Below are 27,629 nucleotides of genomic sequence, written 5' to 3'. Positions count from 1 at the left end.
GGACCCACTACCACCAGACAAACACCCCCAGGTGGACACGACAAAACCGACTCTCTGTGAAGCAAAGAAGAGGTGAGGTAAGTCAGCAGTTACAACAATATCTTTCAAAAGACACACGCTATCAGCAACACATTCAGGTCTGTATCTTTTTAACTTTATGCAAATGAGCAGCTTCTCACAACAGATGGAGGATCACTTATCCGCACGCCACAGCAGTGAGAAGCAAGCTGCTCAATTCTCATCACAATTCAAGTATACTGTGTAACAAAACACCAAGTTACTATCAACAATTAATCAAACACTTAATTACCTTTAACGTGTGCTGACAGCATGTGTCCTCACCCTTCCCTGCTTCACGGGCTCGATGTGTCAAACCCAGGCGCGGTCCTCAGCGTCTCACAAACGAACATCACAAGGTCGGGTTCCCGGCAGTTCTGCTTGAATCACACATGCCTTAAATGCAGAACACCATCCAATTATCTGCTTCAGCTGAAAGTCTTTAAGGTTGCATGTGAGCACCAGTCACAGGTGCTACACATGATGTTGATGAGGGTGAGGACTCTTCAGCCAGCACCTTCTCCACAGACAAATCAGTCCTCATGCCACCTGAAGAGCAAGGAAAAGAAAAGAACACCAAAACATCCAGCCACACCCCCCAACACACAACACTATATAAATGAAATAAATTGAAAAATTGAAAATTTATCCTCGATAATATCAATTAGTCAGTGCCACCTGTCACTGTCTTTGAGACATAAATGTAGCATGTGCTGCAGCTTTGCCATTTGTAGGACGCTTTCCGAAGTGAGAGGTTTTCTGCCAAGGAAGTGGACCTGTGCGAACAATGTGCTTGATATGAACATCAATCAATCAATTTTTTTATATAGCGCCAAATCACAACAAACAGTTGCCCCAAGGCGCTTTATATTGTAAGGCAAGGCCATACAATAATTATGTAAAACCCCAACGGTCAAAACGACCCCCTGTGAGCAAGCACTTGGCTACAGTGGGAAGGAAAAACTCCCTTTTAACAGGAAGAAACCTCCAGCAGAACCAGGCTCAGGGAGGGGCAGTCTTCTGCTGGGACTGGTTGGGGCTGAGGGAGAGAACCAGGAAAAAGACATGCTGTGGAGGGGAGCAGAGATCGATCACTAATGATTAAATGCAGAGTGGTGCATACAGAGCCAAAAGAGAAAGAAACAGTGCATCATGGGAACCCCCCAGCAGTCTACGTCTATAGCAGCATAACTAAGGGATGGTTCAGGGTCACCTGATCCAGCCCTAACTATAAGCTTTAGCAAAAAGGAAAGTTTTAAGCCTAATCTTAAAAGTAGAGAGGGTGTCTGTCTCCCTGATCTGAATTGGGAGCTGGTTCCACAGGAGAGGAGCCTGAAAGCTGAAGGCTCTGCCTCCCATTCTACTCTTACAAACCCTAGGAACTACAAGTAAGCCTGCAGTCTGAGAGCGAAGCGCTCTATTGGGGTGATATGGTACTACGAGGTCCCTAAGATAAGATGGGACCTGATTATTCAAAACCTTATAAGTAAGAAGAAGAATTTTAAATTCTATTCTAGAATTAACAGGAAGCCAATGAAGAGAGGCCAATATGGGTGAGATATGCTCTCTCCTTCTAGTCCCCGTCAGTACTCTAGCTGCAGCATTTTGAATTAACTGAAGGCTTTTTAGGGAACTTTTAGGACAACCTGATAATAATGAATTACAATAGTCCAGCCTAGAGGAAATAAATGCATGAATTAGTTTTTCAGCATCACTCTGAGACAAGACCTTTCTAATTTTAGAGATATTGCGTAAATGCAAAAAAGCAGTCCTACATATTTGTTTAATATGCGCTTTGAATGACATATCCTGATCAAAAATGACTCCAAGATTTCTCACAGTATTACTAGAGGTCAGGGTAATGCCATCCAGAGTAAGGATCTGGTTAGACACCATGTTTCTAAGATTTGTGGGGCCAAGTACAATAACTTCAGTTTTATCTGAGTTTAAAAGCAGGAAATTAGAGGTCATCCATGTCTTTATGTCTGTAAGACAATCCTGCAGTTTAGCTAATTGGTGTGTGTCCTCTGGCTTCATGGATAGATAAAGCTGGGTATCATCTGCGTAACAATGAAAATTTAAGCAATACCGTCTAATAATACTGCCTAAGGGAAGCATGTATAAAGTGAATAAAATTGGTCCTAGCACAGAACCTTGTGGAACTCCATAATTAACTTTAGTCTGTGAAGAAGATTCCCCATTTACATGAACAAATTGTAATCTATTAGACAAATATGATTCAAACCACCGCAGCGCAGTGCCTTTAATACCTATGGCATGCTCTAATCTCTGTAATAAAATTTTATGGTCAACAGTATCAAAAGCAGCACTGAGGTCTAACAGAACAAGCACAGAGATGAGTCCACTGTCCGAGGCCATAAGAAGATCATTTGTAACCTTCACTAATGCTGTTTCTGTACTATGATGAATTCTAAAACCTGACTGAAACTCTTCAAATAGACCATTCCTCTGCAGATGATCAGTTAGCTGTTTTACAACTACCCTTTCAAGAATTTTTCAGAGAAAAGGAAGGTTGGAGATTGGCCTATAATTAGCTAAGATAGCTGGGTCAAGTGATGGCTTTTTAAGTAATGGTTTAATTACTGCCACCTTAAAAGCCTGTGGTACATAGCCAACTAACAAAGATAGATTGATCATATTTAAGATCGAAGCATTAAATAATGGTAGGGCTTCCTTGAGCAGCCTGGTAGGAATGGGGTCTAATAAACATGTTGATGGTTTGGATGACTGTTCGTATCCCTTTGCATGGACTGTACATCAGTCCAGTCATGAATTGCATAGTCTGCAGAGACCTTGTTTTTGTTGATCGATAGCACAAATGCTTTCTGGTGTACGACAATACCAACTGCACCTGGCCACACCTCATTTTTAGACCAAGGACACACAAACAAATGACTGAATGTGACCTTGTGTTTTTAAAAAAAACTTGGGCTGTATATGAAGATGACAAATGGATCAGTTGGAAACTCGGAATAGCGCTGACATTGCACTGTGTGCTTCATTGTGCACGGTAGATGGGGCCTCAGAGTTGATTTGCCACTGATTCCACAGTTACAATCTTTATTTTTGCAAGTTGTAATTGTCTTTTAGAGTGGTGCATTTCTTTTGTCGAGCCTAAAGGAGCTGCTTCCAGTCGTCATGTCATCATAATGGAAGGCTGGATGATGTTTTAGTTTTCCAGCTCAGTCAGGCATCTTGGTGTAAAAAGCGTCCCAAAATAAATAGTCTCTGCAACGGTTGAATGAAAGGGAATACTGTTTGGGAGTACAAACACTGCAGCTCTGACTGTACTGCATTTAAAATTTATTTATTTATTTATTTTCTGCTGGCGGCATGCTAGGCGATAGCACGTGGAGCGAGTAAAGCGGCGGCTAGATAAAAGCTAATCACCAGGCTAGCTGTGCAGATCTGCTGGTAACCACCATGAGCGAAAATAATTAAAGGACAACAAAACATTTACGAGCAGGGGATTTATGTGCCCATATGCAGCGGCGGTGGGGGGGAGAGTCTCCCAGGTTTTCATAGAGGACAACCTTGTGCCATAATTCTGCTTTGGTTTGTTGCTCTGCAGGTCTTCCTGCTTACTGCAAGCTCTTCCAGCCTCGTCACAAATGACACGAAGGCGACGGGGAGCCTCCCGACATGACAGGTGTCTCTGCATGTAACTGCATACCCACATGCTTGCAGAGGTGTATTCTGGGAAAGGACAACAGCGACAGATGAAAGCATGCCAGCCACTGAGCAGGGTCCTGTTCATTTCTTCATGACGCAGCCATAAACCAGCAAGAAGACAGTCTGCCAGGTCAGGAATGTCCAGCTTTGACGCAGGTTTGGATTTTGTTGCCCAACTCAACATGAGAGCACCAGCCCCCCCGCCTCCACACCCCCTCCCTATCAGTTGTGATAGTTGCACACCCTCATTCTCTGCATGCTGCTGATGCCACAGAAAGATTTCAGTGACAGATAGCTATCAGCAGATGGTCCTTCAAGCCTTGTCGCTTCATAACTGCAGCAAGCAATGTTTTATTTTCTGCTCAGACACGTGAGTGCCCCCCCCCCTTTCCGCACCACCAACACAAACTGCAAGGTGAGACCAGGATTTGGTTTCTGACAGATGTCTGGGTCTAGTATTCTAGATGCTGGCAGATCTACTTCTTATCTTGCTGTCACTGAGGTGGAATAAGAAGTCCCTTTCTTATGTGACTGTTCATGTTAGACATTCCAGCTCCCAGTCCTTGATCCCAGCATCATATTCCAGTTTATTGCAGTCACCAAATCTGAGATCCTGTAGTCTTTGCAAAAGCGTTTACTTAATGTTTAGCATCCTTTTCTTGCAGCAAAATCCTGATTATTTAAGTGTAAATGGGCTTAATTGGTGTCTTTTTTTGTGTCACACATTTTGTGCATCCTGCTTATAAAGGTGTCATGGGAAAATCTGTCACTTTACACTGTTTGTTTACTTATGTCCAGGCTTAAATTGTACATTGTCTGTGTGTTCTTATACTGTGTATTTGTAAAGAAGATTTTTTTTCCCAACCAATTTAATTAATTTATTCATTCATTCGTTAAAAAATAAAATAAAATAATCAGGTATGTTGGACGAGTTCATCCTCTGTTGGTGGATACATTAATGAAGGCACTCACTCAACTAACTACTGCAGAAATAAATCTGCAGCTTTGTGTAAAGACATAGCAGCAAACATATAAAATGAGTTTCGTCAGCATCATTCTTCACATTCTCCAAGAACCCACAGTTGTGTTCTGAGTGGATTTGTTCATATACAACATAGCTAAGAGTTGTGTGAGGAACATGATGGTATCAAGCTTTGAAACATCATAAACATGCTCGCTAAGTCCCATCCACTTAAAAAAAAAAAAAAAGTCAGTTCAGCCCAGTTCCAACATGAAGTCCAGTGTGTAATCTTTTTTTTATTATTATTATCATTATTGGGTTGCATCAGGAACAGAAAAGCGTCATTCTCGTGTGGCTGCAACAAAGGTGTAAAAGGCTCAACCGAAGGTTCATTTTCTTTTGTGATTGTTTGTGTACACCCTTGTGAGCTAAATCTAGTCTTTAATGGAGCAATTTGCACATTGTTTCATATGTAAATTATTGTTATTGCATCAATATTTATTGACCAATAGCCAGTGGCTGTTCTGTGTAGCTCCCGGATGTTCTGTTCTGTGGGACAATAAATTAATCTACTCAGGGGTTATTAATGTAAAGAATAGTCTCTGTCATAGTGCACAAATCAGCATGAAACTGTTGGGTTTTTTGGGGGGGGGGGGGGGGGGGGGGTTGAGGAAATACTTGAATTTTATGAAAGTATTCCATCGAAATGGTTTTCCACAGATTGTACTTTTTGATTTTGCAGAAGCCACGAGTTTCATACACTTTGAAGGTGTTGGGGTTCTTTGTTGTATCTGATGTTATACGTGTTAAATATTATGTCTAAGTCTGTGCATGCTACAGTGGAATCAAAGTCAACATTCTGCTGTTTGAATAAAAAGATGCATATTATAAATACTGAAAGTTTATACTTTTTGTAATAGACATCAAAACTGTGATGATCACATCCAACTGGGAGTAGGCCCCACGATACGCTGGTGGGATTATGCTACCCAGCTGGCTCTGCAACACCGCAGGAAGAACTGGTTGAGATGGGGGAAATGTGGGATGAGCTGCTTGGTCTGCTGCTACCACAACTGAATAAGCATCAAAAATAAATGAATGAGTGTATTTGTTCTCCATTATGAGCAGTAGTGGTCATACAACCCCTGGCAAAAATTATGGAATCACCGGCCTCGGAGGATGTTCATTCAGCTGTTTAATTTTGTAGAAAAAAAGCAGATCACAGACATGACACAAAACTAAAGTCATTTCAAATGGCAACTTTCTGGCTTTAAGAAACACTATAAGAAATCAGGGAAAAAAAATTGTGGCAGTCAGTAACGGTTACTTTTTTAGACCAAGCAGAGGGAAAAAAAATATGGAATCACTCAATTCTGAGGAAAAAATTATGGAATCATGAAAAACAAAAGAACGCTCCAACACATCACTAGTATTTTATTGCACCACCTCTGGCTTTTATAACAGCTTGCAGTCTCTGAGGCATGGACTTAATGAGTAACAAACAGTACTCTTCATCAATCTGGCTCCAACTTTCTGTGATTGCTGTTGCCAGATCAGTTTTGCAGGTTGGAGCCTTGTCATGGACCATTTTCTTCAACTTCCACCAAAGATTTCAATTGGATTAAGATCTGGACTATTTGCAGGCCATGACATTGACCCTATGTGTCTTTTTGCAAGGAATGTTTTCACAGTTTTTGCTCTATGGCAAGATGCATTATCATCTTGAAAAATGATTTCATCATCCCCAAACATCCTTTCAATTGATGGGATAAGAAAAGTGTCCAAAATATCAATGTAAACTTGTGTATTTATTGATGATGTAATGACAGCCATCTCCCCAGTGCCTTTACCTGACATGCAGCCCCATATCATCAGTGACTGTGGAAATTTACATGTTCTCTTCAGGCAGTCATCTTTATAAATCTCATTGGAACGGCACCAAACAAAAGTTCCAGCATCATCACCTTGCCCAATGCAGATTCGAGATTCATCACCGAATATGACTTTCATCCAGTCATCCACAGTCCACGATTGCTTTTCCTTAGCCCATTGTAACCTTGTTTGTTTCTGTTTAGGTGTTAATGATGGCTTTTGTTTAGCTTTTTAGTATGTAAATCCCATTTCCTTTGGGCGGTTTCTTACAGTTCAGTCACAGACGTTGACTCCAGTTTCCTCCCATTCGTTCCTCATTTGTTTTGTTGTGCATTTTCGATTTTTGAGACACATGGCTTTAAGTTTTCTGTCTTGACTCTTTGATGTCTTCCTTGGTCTACCAGTATGTTTGCCTTTAACAGCCTTCCCATGTTGTTTGTATTTGGTCCAGAGTTTAGACACAGCTGACTGTGAACAGCCAACATCTTTTGCAACATTGCGTGATGATTTACCCTCTTTTAAGAGTTTGATAATCCTCTCCTTTGTTTCAATTGACATCTCTCGTGTTGGAGCCATGATTCATGTCAGTCCACTTGGTGCAACAGCTCTCCAAGGTGTGATCACTCCTTTTTAGATGCAGACTAACGAGCAGATCTGATTTGATGCAGGTGTTAGTTTTGGGGATGAAAATTTACAGGGTGATTCCATAATTTTTTCCTCAGAATTGAGTGACTCCATATTTTTTTCCCTATGCTTGGTCTAAAAAAGTAACCGTTACTGACTGCCACAATTTTTTTTCTTGATTTCTTATAGTGTTTCTTAAAGCCAGAAAGTTGCCATTTGAAATGACTTTAGTTTGTGTCATGTCTGTGATCTGCTTTTTTTCTACAAAATTAAACAACTGAATGAACATCCTCTGAGGCCGGTGATTCCATAATTTTTGCCAGGGGTTGTAATTGTCTGGACGTGTCACTTGTCTGAATTTTCCCACAGTAAGAAAAAGAAAAAATAAGCAGTGTTTGGAAAGATTCAGTAAATCACAACTGATGAAAATCACATCATTTCTTCCAACTGTCCATTTTAATACAAACAAAAAAGGTGTTTCCAGGAATAATAAGAAAAAAAAAAACATTTACAGTTTGTGGTCTAGTTAAGTGTTCACTTAGTGACATACATTTTCTCATACAACAGAAAGGCTCCACTTTAGAACAAAATGATCCCTAAAAATCACCATCCCGTTGCATTACAAAGGTAAACATAGCTAAGGAATTCCTACTGTGAAATAAGGTTGGTTACAGGATGTTTTCTTCTTAAGTTCATTTTTCTTGGACAGGATTTAATTATTAAGTAAACCGTGTTAGAGAGCTGCGGCATGCACAGCGCTGTTTTCCAGCTCAGGACATGGACTTGAGTCCCGTGTGTCGGGGCTGTGCATTCTGGGGCCAAGTGACATGTTTGCTTTTTAGCAAACAATAATTTTTGTTTTACATCCTTTGATATTTTCCTGATGTGCGTAATTCAATTTGCATTCTCTTATTTTGCATCCTTTTTTTCGGTTTTTCTATTTATTGAAAACAGTCTTTGAGTGCCTCTGGTGTATAACATTGGCCCAGGCTGATCAAAATACTGGAACATGGGGAGGGGGAACACTGATTTGAGAAATATCAACTGCTAGAAGTCAGCAACCGGCCTGGTTTGAGGGTGTTGTTGGTGAAGTAGTGATTGACGTTGACCGTGAGCAGCGACGTGGATTGCATCTTGTCTCTGGGATTTGGTTTGGTGAGAGAGCTTGGATTGGCCTGAAGCTGCGGGAAGAGGGATTCACTGAAGACATGCTGCATGCCACAACCCCTCATCCTCGCTCCTGAGTAGTGCTCTGAACCATCAGAACCCATGTCCCTCGTTGGGCCCGCGGCCCTTTAGCTGCACTTGCAGGACTTGACGACCATATTAGAGAGCTGCTCTACTTTTGGGGTGCGACCCACGTAGTAGAGAATGGTGAGTGGCTCCAGGTCCTGAGGAACACAGCACGGTGAAGCAGATGCCTCTGGATTCAAGGTATTGTACAGGCTCAGAAGCTGTAGAAGAAAGCGGGAGATGGATATCAGTGCTTAGTTTGTGAATCATCATTCATGTCTATAAATGTGTCGTGGTTCTTTGTCTCACAGAGCTGTGGGTGGTGTCTGCGCTGCGTAGGTAAGGGCAAGGTCCAGAGCAAAAATTAGCATAGTACCCTTCAGGCTGATGGATCCACCTCCAACCCAAGTCCTGACGGAAATTAATGTATAGTGGTCGCACACAGCAGTTCTCCTCATAATTGCTGCAGATACGAGAAGAAAAGTAGTAAGTCCTATATATAGTCCCTGAGGCCCGTTGGTGCCGTTTGCTGGATGGAAAATCCGTCCATCGCAGGATACTTCCCCATGGCGGAGCAGATAATGGAAAAGTTGTGCATTTGGCGGTACAAGCATAAAATTTGACATGGTGATTCTCATGATATTACACAGCAAATCTGGTCACTGGCCACTTGAAAATTCAACATGGTGGCCATTTTCCAAGATGGCCACCCAAATGACTGATCAAAAATTACGTTTTGCATAGAAATGCAATGCGTATTTTATTTGATTTGCTATTTATGGTATTTATTATGTTTTATTTTGTTAATGTGCCAAATTGGGGTGGTTTGTTAAATTTAGTATGAATAGTTTCCACCCACCGTTGAAAGCATCCATCTGTTGACACTACTGCATGCTGTTTAGTGTTTAATATATTATTTTTAATATTTGCAGTCAGTCGTCAAATGGCAATTTATGCTACTAAGAATGTTGTGTTATTGTTGGAACATCAATCCAGCATGTCCTAAATCCTACAATTTGACACCAAGATTACACAAATCAATAAGTAATGACATTTTTGGGATCAATTTGGTGGTTGTCTTAAAATTAGGCACCATCTTGGATTTGAATGATGCTGTAAAACAGAGCCGTTGTGACAGTGGCATTTCTACGCAAAAAAAATTTTTGGTAGGTCATTTTGGTGACCATCTTGGAAAATGGCCGCCATCTTTGATTTTGGCCAATTGACCAAATTTGATAAGTGCCAACTTAGGAATCATCATGCCAAATTTGGTGCTTGTATCAGCATTTGCATAATTTTGCTGTAAAACTGAGGTTATCTGCTCCACAACCCATTTACACCTGCATGAACTGGGACAATGCAGATGAAGTTTCTTGTCCAAGGACATGACTGGGAATTGAACGCATGTCAACATTTTTGCAGCCCACCTCCTATCTCACTGAGCTACCTGCTATGCAGATAAGAGAAGAAAAGAAATGATTTCCTCATTTCATGGGTTGTGCACAATTTTCCTCCTGGCCTTAAAAACCAGAGATAGAAGGGTTCATAAATTCCACTCTTAGGTGTGCCCTTGTTTTCCCTCTTGGAGTCTGCCCAGGTGTCTTGGTGCTGCTGCCTGTCAGTCTGATAGAGGAAATCTAGATCTGAGAAGACAGCGAGGCAGAGGAGGTAGCGCTTGCTACTACTGGGACAGATCCCAACTTGTATCAACTAATACCTCTGTCATGCTTTTCTAGAAGTTTAACAGGCTTATCCCATGGCCATCAAATTTATACTTGACTGACATCAACGCTATTGTAAAAGCACATTTTAATTGAAATTTGATTAGCTGGCTGACAGTTTTTGCCCTCCAACAACTGCTCAGACCTTTAAGAAATGCCTTCGAAATTATTCTAGGATGTCAAGCAGAAAAATAATACTCTACTCTTTATCCGGGGTGGAGACAAAAAGGTGTCTTACTTGAAGCAGTAATTGGTATCCAGTGCCCGCTTGCGCCTGCGGGATGAGGGTTGGGTATCCAGCCTGTGGGAAGGCAGCATCATAAGGATGAGGTGGGGATACAGCTGCTCCTTCTGTTTCTTCAGACGGCTCTGGTCCAGACGACTCTGCTCGTCATAGTCCCCTTCCATACCTGTAGAGGGAAGAACACCCTCCACTGGTTAATGGATCCCCCTGTACAGGATCTGAGACCCATCTGGTCGGTGGTTATCCCGGGATACGGTAGCATGAAGCGGATGAACGTCTATATCTACACCTGGTCTTTAAACCAGTCCATTGCAGGTTACTTCCTCAGCCAAGGCCAGTACCCATTTCCAGCTGGGTGTTCTTGGACACAGGCTGGTATCTTGCCATACCTGGAATTGATTTATTATTGGGTATAATGTTCAAAATGGTGAAAATGGCCCCTTTCTTAATGGTAATCTGAAAAAGAATTCAAGAATCTGAGTTTGGATCCAGATCACACTGATGTCCATCGAGGACTGAGTTATGGTGACAGGCACACTTGACCTTGTTTATAATTTCCTCATCATCTGGCGGCATATCACCACAGAGTGAGTTGAATATGGCATAAATGCCGCTCTTAAAGTTAACATATTTTCCAAACATTGGAGAATATAGGTTTGGATCTTACATCTTACATAAAGTCATCAAGCCAATTGGAAACGTTTTACTTGTGATAGAAACCAGAATGTCAAAAATGACTAAAAATCTAGGGTCTGAATCCTCTTGAAGATCTAAGCAGACATACAATCTTCACCATCCATCCATTTTCTATACCCGTTTACGCCAATTAAGGATCCTACAACCTTCACCTACCAAATAAATGATACTGCAAGTTGTCTTTTCCATAGAGTGAGACACGAGGGTTCTCTTCGTTTTTATCTCAAATCAGTGTCCAGAACCTCCAAGCTGAGGTTCACACTTTTCTGTCTTGCTCTTCCTGTGCTCAGGCCCAACTAACTTCCTTTTTTCCTCCTTTCTTCCCTGCGGGCTGGTGTCTGTTCATCCAATCTACCCGTGATAGCTAAAGCAGTGGATATCTCTGGAGAGATGCTGCTGGTGGATATGTACATCCCTCTTTAAGTCCAGGCCAAATGTCTGAGTGTCGTGGCAGCACATTCCTTGTGGCCAAACCAATCGCAAGTGCTCCCAGGACTGAGGGCCCGGGGGCCCCCGGTGCTAAGTGAGATTACAGATCTGTTGTATTCCCATGCTCAGTGTTTCTCTTCATCGTAGAAAGGAAACACATTTCCTTACCCAAAAGACCTCACTTAGTGTCACTGCTTCAGGCTACATACTGATGAATGGGCCACACTTAGAGGGGTAAGACACACTGTAGTCTGCAAAGTGAGAGCAAAAACCAAAAATAACCCCATAGATCAACTCACTCAGTTGCACAAATCACAATAAAGGATACTGATCCACAACTGTATGAACTGATATAGAAATTAACTAGACAAGAACCTCCACCAAGACCCCAGACTCTCCTTTAATTTAAAATCTACACCAAATTCCGTTAGTCCACTCTCGTGGAGGACCCCTGCCAAAAAATCTGTATTTGTCCACCAAATTATCTACAACTGGACCACAGTATTGTATACCTATGGATAGGCAATCATAGGATCCTAATCCTTCATCTTTGTTTGTGTCCTGAGCTTTGAACTTGATTGCTGAATTTTGATCCTGCACACTGATCTTTGAACTTGCCGTCCATTCTAATGGGCCAACTCTATCCAAAACTACATTTTTGTTCACCAAATCTAGATCATTATCTGGTTCTGGACCACATGATACCTATGGATAGAGAGTCATGGGATTCTGAACACTCACCTTCGTCACTTTGATCCCAGTCACTCCCCGCTGTTTGTGGTTGCTGAGCTATGACCCTGTTCTTGGTGTGACTGTATTATTTAGTATTCATTTATTTAATCCTGATCTGTGATCTTTATCAATCACCTTTGATTCTGCATCTCCACACAACAATGACCTTTCATATCCTGGTTACTGATAGTTGATCCCAATTGAAGGATATAACCAACCAGGGTCAAATTTTAGCATTAAGGATCAAAGTCAGGATCTTCCCCTTTATCTGAATCCACACCAAAATTGGTTTAATTTTTGCATAATCCTGGTAACAAACAAACCAGCTCACACACACACAGGTGATCAGTTCACCTCCTGGTCTGGGAGGTGGGGGTTGGGGATCAAATTGGTGTGAAGAATATTAAAATGTAGAAAATGCACCTGCCTATCCTACCCAAATTTGATGAATGCAAACCCAAACCATCTTAATTGATTGTTCTTAACGCAATCTTACCTTGGAACTTGACCTCTAGCACTTCATTGGCATTCTCAATGATGTCGCCATTAGGCCTGAAAGTGTGGCAGGGACAGTGCACGCTGATTTCCAAGCCAAGATTAGTCTCTGAGGAGAAGAAACAGCAAAGAAATGTGAAAAAGAAATGTTTACTGAGGCTTTTAGCCTTCGGTTTACTGTATTTTCCCGGAATATAAATCGGGAATATGTCACACCTGTCAAAAAAATGCCTCGTGAAGAGGAAAAAAAACACAAGTCGCACAGTCGATAAATCATGGTTTAACAACAGATGGGAACTCAGTAGCACATGTGCACAACACAGCATGTGCTGTTACTTAACATAAGGACTTTTAAATTTCAACCACAAACAAACAAGAACCACAAACTTTTCTACTTTTTTCACTAATAGCCCAATTTCGTAGCCTTAAGAGTGTGCATATCATGAATGCTTGGTCTTGTTGGATTTGTGAGAATCTACTGAATCTACTGGTACCTTGTTTCCCATGTAACAATAAGAAATATACTCAAAACCTGGATTAATGTTTTTAGTCACATAGCACTACTATTATTCTGAACACTACTGTAAGTCGCATCGGAGTATAAGTTGCAGGACCTCCCAAACTCGTACAAAAAACAAAGAAAACTGGACTTATGCTCAAGGAAATATTGTAAATGATTTAATAAAAAGGTGTGAAGACAAGAAATGTGTGGCGTCCACTCACGCCGGTCCATAAGCCACTCCCTCACTGTCTGTGTAACATTGAAGGACACCCACTCAGGCGGCCCACTGGTCAGGACATTCTTGCCCCCAATGTAGCGCTGTTTGGCTTTGGGGTCATCTTTCTGGAGGATCTGCAAGGAAAGATGAAAATGTGACCCAGCTGCACAAACTCTATTTTACATACAGAGACCCAAAGCTGTCTGAGCCAGGCTCTCCAAGACGCCTCAGGCCAAATGTCTACTCTTTATGGAAAAAGTGACTCCCTGTGTTGATATCCCCATTTTGTGAGTTAATGCCTGCACGTTACCCTCCTGCCAATGAGAACCTGGCTGTTCTTCTTGTCAGCAGTTCAGACTTAAACTTCAGCTGAGCTCCCCACATTTTCAGGCGGATGCTGTGCCACAGAGTAGCATCGCAGGTATTTCTGCTGCTGTTCATGTCGTAACAGTTTTGAGTCAAAATTCTGACCTCTGGAGACCGATTGCAACAGCGTGCTGCAGGCGGTCTTATCTCTGCCAGCATGGAGCATTTTTCTGGACAAAGGTGTTTATCTATGCAAAGTAATAAGTGAAATATGCACATAGGGGAGGTGAATATGAGAGCACAGTCCCACTGCAGTGCTGGAATAACCAGGTTCCTGGACATTGTCAGCATCTAATCTGGTTTCCTGTGGGAACGAGGGGCTGAGCGCAACCAGCGCCAGCCGTCTGCCAATCAGCTCCAGTCTAGAAGTGCGAGGGCGGGCAGCTCCATTTACTCCCCCGACCCTGCCTCTATCTCCTCCGAATCCCCTGGAAACAATCTGAGGGCCTGACAGTCTGTATTCAGCGCTGGCCAGCGCCTGCCTCACAGGCGGTATGCAGTCCGGAGACGCTCGTCTCTCTGGCAGGAAATGTTGGAACCTGATCATTACTCCAAGTCTCTCATGGGAAATTAATGAGGAAACTGAGCAAAAATCCATCCTTGCCACCCCAAATGCTGACATCTAACAGATGCGCACGTCTCCTCCATGTGCACCGGCACCACAGGAAAAAAATGCTCATAAACACACGTGCAGGTGCAGATCTATAAATCCCCATTTGAAAGTGTATTGCCTTACTTGATGTAACAAGGACGGACAACTGCTTCAAGATTGACAGCTAAGAAAGTAGTTGCTGAATAGTAATCTAGGGTTTCTTGAAGTCGGGTGTGCAAGCTCTTAAATTTGTTCAAATGTAAAATCCATTTGACTGCAGCCACATGGAATAATGATCAGCATTTGAAAAGAGGAGAGAGGGAGTTAGACACCCAAGTATGAATGTTTTCATCTTTCTCTCTGACTCGCATGGGCTCACAGTTTTGGGTCTTTTACGAGAACTGGAGCACATTACCCCCCCACAGTGCTCACAGTGGAACTGAATGGTCACTTCACACACCTGGTAGAGTTCAATCCTCTGCTCGTTTCTCTTGGCACTGGGGTTTGAGATCCGTAAAGCTCGAAATTCAGCCCGGAACAAGTTAGTGGCATTCTTCTCCATGGCTGAGACGTTGAAGCGGAACACCTTGGAGGTGATACTCTTAGGGCAGAAGGAGAGGTCATCTGCAAATAAAACAGACATTCTAATTTAATAAGCAGACAGTTTATCTTATCACAATTTCTCAGCTCATATAAAAACTGAAGTTATTTTTAACAATTCCCACAAACTGTCTTAGTCTTGGGCCAGATCCCTGGAAGTGGATGTGTCACACCACCTAGGGTGGCAAAACTTGCCAACCGTAACTGGTTAGGTATATGTCCCTATTTAGTATTTATTTGTGATATCAGCCCAGGATAGTAACTAGTATTGTAAGGCAGAAGTCAATGAAGGATTCCACAGGGGTCAACATTTAAATATGCTCTAATCATATTGAAAAATCTCACACATTATTTGTCTGATCGTAACGAGTCCATAAAGGCATAGTTTGGACTATCTATAACAGAATGTTATGGAGTTATGAGGTTAAAACTGCAAAAATGATGGCAAATGTCAATTTAGTTTGTGTAGTGGTCAAAACTTAAAGTTACTCCAATCTGGGTTAAAAAGTGATGCAAATTATTGGATGAGTTAATAGGGTTCTAAAAAGGACTAGTTTGCACAGTTGGTCATGCTTAGTTATCGTGTTACTTGGTATTATATGTCCAGCCCAGTCTCATGCTATTAGATCGTGATACCATGATGAAATGTAGTAGATTTTCGTGATGGGGTTGAAAACCATAACCGTAACCCAAACGCCACACAGCGTGTCTGGTATGGATCTATTATTTTGTGATGCCATCATGAAACTCTAGTACATTTCGTGATGGTCTCATGAACTAATAGTTTAAATCACTTTTCTTGATGGTATCATGAAATGCCGGGACATATGGTTGTATATGTCATAGAATCCAATGGATGTTGAGCTTCTTTGACTGTTACTATGGAGACCAAGCATTCGCCATCAAAACTATTCCATTTATTAATCCTATTAGACCAACCAATAATACACATGGAGTACTTTGGATTACTTCTAATCTGAATACTTTTGGACAACTTTAAAACCAATTATTGAAAATTATGTTTCATACTAAAAATGGACACAACCAGAAATATTTATATTTCTGCTAAAAATGAAAATGTAAATTATAATTTGCATCACTTTTTTTTTGCCAAAATTGCAGCAACTGTAATGTTTGATCGCTGTACAAACTGAAATTTGTCGTAATTCTTGCTGTTTTTACAACGCCATAACATTTAGTCATAGATAGTCCCAACTATACCTTTTTGGAATCCCTATGAACAGACAAATAACATGGTATACTTTTCCATATGATTGGCGCATTTTTAACTTTTGACCCTTGTGTAATGCTCCAATTACCCCTACCTGGCTACAGCTGCCATCCTGGAATGGCCTTCATACTTTTTTCAAGTGCATGTAGATAGGTAACCAAAATGCAGAGTTGGGCATAAATATTTCTGGTTGTGTCCATTGTAGTATGAAGCGCATCATTTGCAATAATTGGTTTTGAAGTTATCCAAAAGTATTCAGATTAGAAGTAGTCCAAAGTACTCCATGTGTATTGTATTTTATATTGAGGAACTGATTACATTTCAAAGTTAGTCCTACCCAACTCTACCAAAATGGCATAACAAAGCTTTTGCCACCCTGGGTGGCAGTGACTAATCTGACCCACATACTAATCTGCTTTTTTTGTTTTCTGCTTGAACAAGTTGAAGTTATGAAATGAAAATCAGATCTCCCAATTGCTGGTGGAACACAACAGATACTGCCCTCCAGCACTGGAGGCTGACAGGTGTTACAAAGGCTCGGACAGGAGCCATGAATATCCCAGAAGCAAGGAGAACAAATGTCTGGGAACATCCGGAGTGGTGTGATGAAACAAACGATACCTGAGCAACCAACGAGGAGGACGTCTCCAACAGCGTAGAATGACACCCAATTTGAAATGGTGCCTGTGTGTAGCAGAAGGGGGGCAAACCTTCTTGTTGAATTGGTGGCTTTTTGATTTTTTTTTTTTTTTTTTTTTTTTTTTTTTTTTTTTTTTTTAGACGATAGCACAGCTAAATAGCAGAGAACAAGCACATAGCAAACTTTTCATGAGTGAAGTGGAAACAGTCATTTATGGCCAAGCCATGGATAATTTATTATCCTTATTCCTAAATTGTATTACCAATCTTAGGAATTGTTGGTGGTTGAAAGGGGCACTGCACCTTCACGTATTTTGCACCTCCAGCTGTTTTTTTGGGGGGGGGTGGGGGTGGGGGGGAAAACTCAGAGGTATCGCTACTTCATACAAAAAAAAATAAATCTGTACTTCATTTGACCCATAATCCTATTTCAGTGTCTCCCAGGCATTATCTTATATTTCCACTAAGCTTTTTTTTTTTAAAGTTTCCCTATTTATAGGTGACCTTTTCAGTGTTCATCCCCAGCCAGATATGTGTCCAGTGTTTCCACACAATCTATAAGGAGGAAACCTCAGTAGCCTCTCAGCCCGCCTGCCCCGTACTTAGTCCCTCTCCCTCGCTGAAGGTGGAAAGCTCCACTTCGAGGGGAGATTTGAAATTCTAATCAGGTCTTTGGTTTCCTTTTGGATGACCTCATTTTTCCCATTGCAATGGTTTTAGGTGGATTTCACATTATAGCCTATTTTTGCCAAGGGTCTGAAAGGTAATTTGTTCCACGTTGGTGAGTGGAGGGGTTTGCTTGCCTAATTAAAATGAAACGCCTTCCCTAATTTTCTGACCATCGTCATTTTTGATAGAACATTTCGATATTTACCTGAGAATCATAGATACTCAAGATCTCACCCCCTACCTGTAAATCCAGTTAGAAGTTAAAAGGTTTAGGCCTTTTTGGTTTAATATTTTCCCCTTTTAATTTATCAACATTTGGCCAATTACAGCTCATGCTATTGACCCTCATCCTCTCAATGATGAGGTAAATGTGATTACTTTGATTTGTTAGTCTGCTTGAATGGGAGCCTGATAACTCAAAAAGGTGTGGGAAGTCTGAAAATGATTGATTTGGGGGATTTTTTTTTAAAAGAATATTACTAAGCTACCATCTTCCTACCTGAGATAGAAGCTGGGCTACCAATATGTAGGCCTGGGTTTGATACCTATGTTCTTGGACAAGACATTTCATCTCCACTGTTCCAGTCCAACCAGCTGTAAATGGGTACCATCCATAGCTTGGGAAGTAACGTGTGATGATCTGGTTTCTACTCCAGGGGGAGTCACTGAGTCTCATGTTATGGAATCTGGGGATGTGCACCAATAGTGGCTGTACAGGACAGTTTTCAACTATGTTGTTGGTTTGTTAGTTCATCTGTCAGCAGGCTTGTGCAAAAAAACAGGACTAGTTTCTTTTTCAGGAACCGTTTGTGGAGAGATGGAACATTGGCTAGAAGAACCAACTGGATCAAAAGAAGGATCCAAGAATTTTTTTATTTACCTTCTTTTATATTGTGAGGAATTAATTAATTTCTCAGGAAATATTACTTTGGTATTTATGGGAAAGAGTACAAACAGGCATATTTACAGAGATACTATTGGATTTAAAGTTTGGGTGACCCTTAGTGGAGGTTTGTAGTATATGAACTTACTTTTACTTCCTGCTGATTTCACTAACGTTACCCGTATTTCGGATTTTAACACAAAAGTTGAGTTTTATTTAAATGTTTGAGGACAGTGACACAGTGCTGATTTCAGGTTCAGGTTTGAACCGAACCAGTACGGAACAACCCAGTCTCATGCCAGTTCGTGGTGGCATTATAAAAAGTACATTAATCTATGGGTTTGTGATGGGGGCATGGAAACAGGGCACTTTTTGTGATGGGGGCATGATTTCATTTTTTGACAGAGGCAAGAAATGTGGGGTGATGGTGGGGGGGGAGTCTGGGGGGATATGGTTAGTTTTAGGGGCGATGACACTTAAACTATTGTTATGGTTAGAGTTAAGAGAAGGGGGAGGATTATAAATAGCAAAATGAAAAAAAAAGTGTCACGAAAACAGGGTGCTTTTCATGCCAGGGCATGATTTCATTTCACGAAAGGGGCATGCAATGTGGGGTGAAGGGGGGCTCTGGGGAGATATGGTTAGGTTTAGGGGCGGTGACACATTTAAGCTGTTGTTATGGTTAGAGTTAAGAGAAGGGGGAGGATTATAAATAGCAAAATGAAAAAAAAAAGTGTCACGAAAATGGGGTGCTTTTTGTGACAGGGCACAATTTTATTTTGTGAAAGGGACATGCAATGTGGGGTGACGGGGGAAGCCTGGGGGGGTATGGTTAGGCTTAGGGCAGGAGGCACACTTAAACTATGGTTATGGTTACAGTTAAGAGAAGGGGAGGATTATAATTAGCAAAATGAAAAAAAAAGTGTTACCAAAATGGGGTGCTTTTGTGAGGGGGACACAAAAGAAAAGTGAGACTAGGCTGTATGGAAACGGCTTTGAATTGCAGCTTTGGTGGGAAAACAATACAGGAAGGCCCGAGCACCGACTTTAAACCAACTCTGCAGTGAAGCTCCACATAAAGGCGCCGTGCTCCGTGCTCAGACATCACGTTCCACACATCACTGCCTGTCGGCCCATCTGACCGATTTAACAAACTCAGGAATCACCTGTCTTTCCCTTTTTGTCCGTGATGTCACTCTCTCCAGAGCCACGTGGGGATAAACATCAGAAATAGAAAGCACAAGGCCACAGGTGCTGACCATCTGCTGAGGGGTTTAAACATCATAAAAGGAAACAAATATCCTTTGAAATTTAGTTTGAACTCTCTGTAGCTGAAATGAAAATACTGAAACCTGTTTATAAGATGGCACCGTGAAAATGTGGGATTCTCAATGAGCTACGACCCATGGAATATAGATTTTTCTTTTATCGACACAGAAACCAAAGCTTTCTGCATTAAAGGGCCATTTCTCCATCCTCATACTGTGGCAGGCTGAGAGCAGATGAGATAATGTGATGGAGCTGTGGTTCGAACGAAAAAAAAAAGCTTTTTCCACTTGATTGAAGATGAGGAAGCATAAATGGTAAAGGCATGGTGTGTGTGTGTGTGTGTTTGGTGGTGGTGGTGGTGGGGGGCTGTTTCTTTGGGAAGAGGCCAAAGACCTCTGTCTCTGTTTGGTCAGATGACATCATCTTTCTACTCTCCCACATATCTGATGCAGTGCTGTCCTCAGAGCCGCTCCACATTTTTTCACTGAGCCAACACTGAGTCAATGATTTGCTCCAGCGTGCACGGCATAACCGTTCTAAATTTAAACAATACAGTAAGACCTCGTAGATGATTCAAATGTCGTGAAGCCAAATGTAATCTTAGTTTTGTTTGTAATGGCGTAAGGCTGCACCAGTATGACTTTGTGATATGTTGCCAAGGCATAGAACTAAAACCACATAAGTTAGTCAAGCAACAGAAAAATACAACTAGACGGCACATTTAGAGTCCACACCTCTTCCAGGGCTAGTTATTTGTCCTCAGGCATGTTTAACGGCAGGTGGAGGGGCCGGTTGTTTTATCAAAGTACCATATGATTGTAAATTGGAGACCTAACAGGTCTGGAAACAGCCACCACACTACAGAACTGACTTAGGTCCTGATTGGCAACCACCCAGGTAGGTAATTGGTCCACCGCCTGTAAGTAGTCATATATCTATCACAACTCGGTCACATGGTGTCATCCCCTTGGCCTTCTCTAGTTGCTGGTTTTGTCAACACTGAGGCACCTGTGTGGTGGATCATGCACAGAGAAGTGCACCACGTGGACGTAAATAACAGTTTCACTTGATGCAAAGTCAATCTAATAGCACTCAAGAATTCTCCAAAGACATCTAGTCCTGGCCTTAAGTCACTTAGTGTCTGACTCAAACAGCCATAGGGTAAGACAGGAAACACCAGGACCCTAAAGACTTGGACTGTCATTCCCCTGCAAGATATCAGCATCACTAAACCTGTTTGTTCAGGAACCTCGTGACTCCACAATCTGAAATGCAAGAGGACCCTGAGACATGAATGTCACGACAGAGACAAGTGAATCTCCGGAGAAGTTTGACACTTTCACTGCGTATAGATACACTTTTGATGGCTGAGCCCGGGAAGTCCTTAGAGAGAGACAGAGAAAGACATTTCAGAAATACTTCCTTAACCTAAGGCCTAACTCTCCACTAAATTATTCTGAAATATGTTTGTGTTCTTGGGATATCTTGCTTACAATCATGAAGGATCCCCCTGCATAGAAGAGATGATTATTTAGTCCTTTTCTTTGTTACTGTGTAGAGCAGGTAGCTGGATAAAGAGCTGGACTTCCAATACGTAGACCTAGGTTTGATTCCCAGTCATGCTTTGTCCTTGGACAGGACACTTCATCTTCACTGTTTCAGTCCACCCACCTATAAATGGGTACAGGACTGGGCGGGAGAAAATAACCTACGACGGACTTGCGCCCTCTCCAGAGGGTGGCGTTGTAGACTCTCATCAGCTTCACACTACGAAATCCTGAGAAAAGCACCGGCACCAACTATTGTTAATTTAATGTTGATTGTTATTTTAATAGAATGTCTATGTGGTTTTACTGAACGTGGCGCTTTGTTGTTTAGTAAAATTGAAAAGGGCACAATTTGACAGAAAGGTGGATTTCTGCATCCACCACACTCCAGAACCATCTTGGGTCCTGGATGGCAACAAGGCATACAGCTGGTTGTTATATTTGTTGTTGTTGTTGTTGTCTCCTGGAAAATACAGTATCAAAAAGAAAAATAGCCAGAGCTAAAAAGTTTTTTTTTCCTCCACCTTCATTAACATTGCAAGATAGGGCATTTTTCAACATTTTTGAGATTTTGATCTGGATTGTTATGTAGATCTGCACCAAATCTCACCTGTTCTTATTTATTATTACTCTTCATATGCCCCCCCCCCCCCCCCCCCCCCCCCCCACACACACACACACACAAAAATCTCTGCATTATCTCTGGAAAAATCCATGAAAAAATTGAAAAATTATCCCACAATGTTAAAGAAAGTGGGAGGCAAAAATCTGCCCCCCTTAATAGGATCCCCTCCAAACATTAATGGTATCTGTCTTGGGCCATGCCCCACCCCTCCACCCACTTTGAAGAAAATCAATTCAATAGTTTTTGCAGAATCCTGCTGACAGTCAGTCAAAAGGCACTGAAAACACCACGTCCTTGAAGAAGAGAAAAACAATAGTCATTTTAATTAGGAATAAAAATAATCATTATTGGGTTGTGGCTTGAGACATGGACAATAGGGAATGGTAGATCGTTTCATTTGGATTTGTAGTAGTTGGAGAAAAGAGGTCTTGTGCAAGCATGAAGGAAAACACTGGTTAACTTTTCAACAGAAAAAAACTTGACTATATTCCCAAACACTCCAACCTTCCAAAAGCTGCGAATGTAAAAGTCATTATGTCCAACAGGAATGAAAATGAACTACACTGCACCATGATCAAGGTGGCAGACATTATGTTCATACACAACATTATGTTAACTGTTCTATTACACTACGGAAAGAGGAAAAGGTGAAACATCTTAGTTGGCTGGCCTCGCAGTTTTGTGCAGTATTGTCTGTGGCCAAGCAGTTTTAAGATGTTATACAGTAGCATAAATACAAGTTCATGTGGTGTATTATCACCTGTGGCCTGCACAGTGTGAGACCCGGGCACCTGGCCATCTGTGATCCCACTTCTTAGACTTGTGTTTGTTTTGGGCGCTCTGGCTGTGTCTGACCAGCGGATAAACCTGGGGCTGTGTATTTTGAATGTCAGAAGCACGTTGTTGGATCTGTGAAATGTATTTGATTCAGGGCTTATGCTGGACCCAGCAGAGGCTCTGCTCAGTGTCACAGCACAACATAAACACCTGTTGATTTCAAAGCTGTAACACCGTGCATTAACCGGCTTTTGACCGGGAATGGGAATGACTACACCACTTAAAATGTCATTTCTCTGGAGGCTCTAGGGCACAGTTGCCGGGTGAGCTTCTGTTTCTGGCGTCTGGAACACTCAATGGACCATAGTTTATACAGGAAATACCAGTATGAATGAACAAGGGAATTGGATCACAACCTGGATTGGCTTGCTACCTTTAGAGGCACACACACACAGTAGGGAAATCTAAGTCAGAAAGTCAAAAAAATATTGGGGAATCTCACAGCCAGAAAATGGAAATGAGGTATTGGAGTTGGCAGTAGACTCTCGACCTAACTGCCTGAGAATTTTCCCCCACTTTGGAATGTGTCAGACTTCGGTTGGAGTTCCCATGGCTTCAGTGTGAGGTATGCGTGAGGAATTGTCCTCATTCCTGCTTACTTTAGGAATGAGCACATACCTGCTGCCTTTTCCTTTTGCGCGCAGCTCCAGTGCGCACAGGCGCGCCTGTGCGTAAAAGACGCACCGAGTCCTGGCTTTAATAGCAGCTGGAAGAATGATCCCTGTTTTTGACATCACTGTCTTACTACTCATAATCATTTCTCATCATCCCCCCATGTTGTTTTTTTTCTTTCGTGTAGGTGAGTTTGCAAAACAAAACAATGGACGCATCGAAATCATGTTCCATGGATTTTAAATCCTGCAGCATTTTCTGATATCATCACTTACTGTTTTCCGGTGTACCACTGATCATGTTGAACTTGTAAATCTCTTTGGCATAATACTCAGTCTCCGTGTTATCCTGTCCACAGCTTTGCTGCCTGTCTCTTCCCAGCTCCTCGATTAGTTCCTTGGTGCTGTTATAAAGGGCCAAAACCTGGAAAGGTACCTGACTTGGACCTGTTGTTTCAGGCGGACTCGTCAGCCGGAGTTTGCTGAGAATCTGTCCACGTACCGCCTCCACTCTCTTTTTCTTGATGTGGTCAATGTCCACTGTGGTGCAAGTGGACAGCGACAAAGTCATGGTCACACAGCTCAGAAGGAGGAAAAACAGAAGTCCGTTGCCTAGATTCATATTTCACTCTGCGTTCATACGCACAACCATCAAGTAAAAACAGCGCCAAACAAATCCAAAACTACAATTCCGATTTGAATATCCCTTTTTATTCAGGTCGTGGGCTTCTGTTCTCGGAGGAATCCCATTTTCTCGAGTGCTATGTCATCTTTGCCAAACGCGTGTCTGCGTGAGCGCAAATCCGTGCGTGCTTTTGTTTTTTCTGTTCTTTTGAAATCAATCTCAACTCTTCATTAAAACTCTTTGTCCTACTCTTCATGCCCGCTCGTCACATACAAGCCTTTTCTTCGTCACATTAGATGGCGTTAATGTCCGCGTCGTGGTTGTGCGTCTCCATCGCGCTCTCCATCCACCAGCGCAGTGCGCCTCCGTTATCTCCCCGCAGTCCTAACTTCTAACCAAACACTTCCACCCACCACCACCACCACCGGCTTCTGCTTTATAGTCACACGTCGGTGACGTTTAAAAGGGAGGGGCTGGAAATGACTCCTACAACGGGGTCTGCCTCGCTCCGCGGAGCTTTTAATAAGGCGGATTGCAAAGATAACTTGGAACCGAACTGCGCGTAATATTGGGTAACTTGTTTTCGCGTGCAAGGTTGGGAGTGGCTCTCTAAAAATAAAGAGGGGATCCCACTGCAGAGGTTCACCAGTTTGCCAAGAGAATATTAATAGACGTAAAGGTTGGCGCTCTACTAAATGAGGCAAATTCTTTGTTGTGGACTCCTCGAAAGTCTGTGATATATGAAGCTTTTATGGCAAATGGACCATATGATATTTTCAGTGTAAAATCAAACGCGTATCGGACACCTGAATGCACAAAGGAGCTGGAAGGTGCACACAGAGTCCAAGCAGCTACTGTGATTTCTGCATAGCGACCTAAAACATGCAAAACAGCGGTATCTAGCGGAAAACAGGGAGAACTACAGATGTATTCTTCTCCAGGCGACAGGTCTGTTGTAGAATTATCACAGTTGCGTGTCAATTTAATTTCCTCTTTATCTAAAAACATTTCAGTTGTTTGAAAAATACTTCGTACACAATGTCTATTTAGATACGTTCCAAATTGTACGTTCTGATTCACTGACAACAAATCTGCACCTGATCGAGTAGCAAAAATGTGTATAGAAATTTTACCAAGTGTATTGGTGAAGCAGCGAAAGCAGGGTATTGTTTTTGTATCTGTAGACAAGATAACTAAAAAACGCCTGGATAGATTTCCTTCAAACTTGGTAGTAATATTAATTGGATACATATCCAGAGGTGATTCGATTTGTAGCAGTTTGGTCAAAGATCAAGGAAAACATGGTCGGAAAAAACACTATTTTTTTTGGTATATCTTAACAACCAAGAAACCTAGATGTATCAAACTTGGTGTAAATATTACTTGGATAGATATCTAGAGGTAATTTAGAATTTGTAGCAGTTTGGTCAAAGGTTAAGGACAATGTGGTCTGAAAATCACATTTTTCTTTACATCTCAACAACCGAGAGGCCTTGATGGATGATCTAAAACTTACCATCTGAATATTTACTTGTACCTGTATACTGTGGTGGGCAAAGCACACAGTATATGCGTGTGTCTCTACTGAAACCCTCTGATGCCTGTTATTATTATGGTACTATGTTCCTACATTATGGAACTCTGGAAATTACAATGGTTGGGGTGTTTAAAATTCAGTTTATGGCATATTTGTTAGACAGTTTTTGTGAGACTGTTTTTTGTAACTAATATTTTTATTAACATTTTAGTGGTCCCAAGTTTAATAATGGCAGGTATTTTTATTGATCTGTTTTTCAATTTGGGTATATTTAAATGTATGTTTCATATTTTTTTTTTTTTTTAACTATGGTTTACCCTTCTTAATTGCTGGAACTCTTTTATTCATAATTTGAACCTTTTGCATGTTTCACTTTAAACCACTTGCTATTTATGACAGGTGCAGTGTTGTTAGTCATAAGATTTTTAAGCTGTTTTTCATTTTGCGCTACATGCTATTAATGACAGGTGTTGTTATTATAATTTATTATTAATAGTAATGCTGCCCTTTCTCGGTTTATTTGCTTTATTTAAACGTTTAAAGAAAGATAAAGCAAAAAATAAAAAAATAAAAATGGCTCTGCTTCTGATTGCGGTTGTCATGGAGAGCGTTGCTATGTGACGCTTGTTGATACCCATGAAGACGCTCGGCCTTCCGAGGCTTTTTGAAACTTTGGAATTAGCTGAAGCTTTGTCGGAAATTGGTTCCCTAGCCGTATGTTCACTTGCAAGGCTCGTGGGCGACATCTGCTGGACAAGTCGTTGCATTGCAGGGAAATGAAAGCCCCACTTTACGTCCACGAGTGATTTTGTTCTTGTTTGTACTTTTTTAAACTCTGAATTTATTGACGTATTTGTGAGGTCATCATTTATGGTTTCATGCGTTTATATTTTCTGATGCGGTGTCTGCTTGGGAGAAAAACAAAATTAACTTTGTTACCCAGTAATAACTCAAAATGCTTTACGACACAGAAACAACAATAGAAATACTCAGAACGAAGAAATCAAGCAGCTATTGTCCGATACAACAAACCTTCCTAAACAGCAAAGGCTTCATCATTCACACCGGCTTCCGTGATTGAAACAAACCTCGGCACACTGCTTCACGATCATGAGCCCAACGCGTTCGAACCGAGCTCCGAAGCTTATGTGTCAGCTAACAACTACTGCAAAGAGGAGATGGGCGACTTTATTCGTTTTTCAGAAGGTGGAGGTGCGAAAAATGTGAGTGGCTGTTTGTGTCAAATGGTGTGAAATAAGTAAATACAAGAATGCTGTTAATAGTAATAGAACTGCAGACGAAACTGTTCGTCTGCATTACTGCTTAGCATTAGCTGCGAGGTTAGCCAATCACTGACACAACGTATAATTTAACGCTAGATGACACATTTATTCGCTTAAATTGCATTTGATTCATTCAGATTTACTAGAGATTGCTATTTTGGAACGTTGTGCTCGTTTCGAAACCCAGTTTGAAAGGTTTTGCGTCTGTGCAGTATGACATAATTCACAGAAAGTGCTTGTGAAAATTAGAGTAAAAGAAGCTCAAATTGCCCAAAATAAGACGCCTTCTAAAATGTATCAGTTAAATTAATTATTCATTTTACATGGTTCTACATATAACCAAACCACTTTATGCCAAGTGATTAGGAATAACAATATATGCATAAATAAGTTGTGGAACCAGTTGTTAACCGTAAACCCAAATACCTAGTCAGAACTCCAAATTTATGGTAGCTAATTATCTGAATTTGTATGACCTTTCTATACTAAAAAGGTCACTCACTCACTTATCTTCAGTCGCTTATCCTGGATCGGGTCATGGGGGCAAGAGCTCCAGAAGGGGACCCCAAACTTCCCTTTCTCAGGACATTAATCACCTCTGACTGGGGGATCCTGAGGCATTCCCAGGTCAGTGTGGAGATATAATCTCTCCACCTAGTCCTGGGTCTTCCTCTGGGTCTCCTCCCAGCTGGACGTGCCTGGAACACCTCCCTAGAGAGGTGCCCAGGGGGCATCCTTACCACATGCCTGAACCGTCTCTCTCCTTTCAACGAGAAGGAGCAGTGGTTCTATTCTGAGCTCCTCATGGATGGCTGAGCTTCTCACCTCATCTTTAAGGG

At 41.6% G+C, this 27,629-nt stretch overlaps 3 protein-coding genes across 4 annotated transcripts in view; 2 read left to right on the top strand and 1 right to left on the bottom strand.

Moving 5' to 3' along the window:
- ttll5 (tubulin tyrosine ligase-like family, member 5) overlaps positions 1-5,617 on the top strand; it is a 107,106-nt gene extending 101,489 nt beyond the window's left edge. For both annotated transcript variants that reach the window (XM_034195590.1, XM_034195589.1), the window contains one exon: positions 3,650-5,617. Coding sequence is in view for 1 of the 2 variants with exons in the window: in XM_034195589.1 (XP_034051480.1) it covers positions 3,650-3,693 (44 nt within the window). In the remaining variant the exon portion in view is untranslated. The remainder of the gene's footprint in view (positions 1-3,649) is intronic.
- Positions 5,618-7,632: 2,015 nt separating this feature from the next.
- tgfb3 (transforming growth factor, beta 3) lies at positions 7,633-24,402 on the bottom strand. The gene is made up of 7 exons (XM_034195592.1): positions 23,622-24,402; positions 14,895-15,058; positions 13,481-13,610; positions 12,759-12,866; positions 10,400-10,571; positions 8,750-8,903; positions 7,633-8,661 (listed from the first exon to the last, which is right to left on the bottom strand). The coding sequence occupies exons 1-7, from the start codon at positions 23,965-23,967 to the stop codon at positions 8,503-8,505; spliced, it is 1,233 nt and encodes a 410-aa protein (XP_034051483.1). The 5' UTR covers positions 23,968-24,402; the 3' UTR covers positions 7,633-8,502.
- A 2,217-nt stretch (positions 24,403-26,619) lies between these two features.
- The window catches only part of LOC117532279 (intraflagellar transport protein 43 homolog A), a 29,666-nt gene continuing 28,656 nt past the window's right edge, over positions 26,620-27,629 (top strand). The window contains exon 1 of the mRNA XM_034195593.1: positions 26,620-26,730. Coding sequence (XP_034051484.1) covers positions 26,686-26,730 — 45 coding nt within the window. The 5' untranslated portion in view covers positions 26,620-26,685. The remainder of the gene's footprint in view (positions 26,731-27,629) is intronic.

This window comes from Thalassophryne amazonica, chromosome 19, assembly GCF_902500255.1.
Source record: "Thalassophryne amazonica chromosome 19, fThaAma1.1, whole genome shotgun sequence".
NCBI classification, from domain to species: domain Eukaryota; kingdom Metazoa; phylum Chordata; class Actinopteri; order Batrachoidiformes; family Batrachoididae; genus Thalassophryne; species Thalassophryne amazonica.
This window is presented reverse-complemented; position numbering and strand designations above follow the sequence as displayed.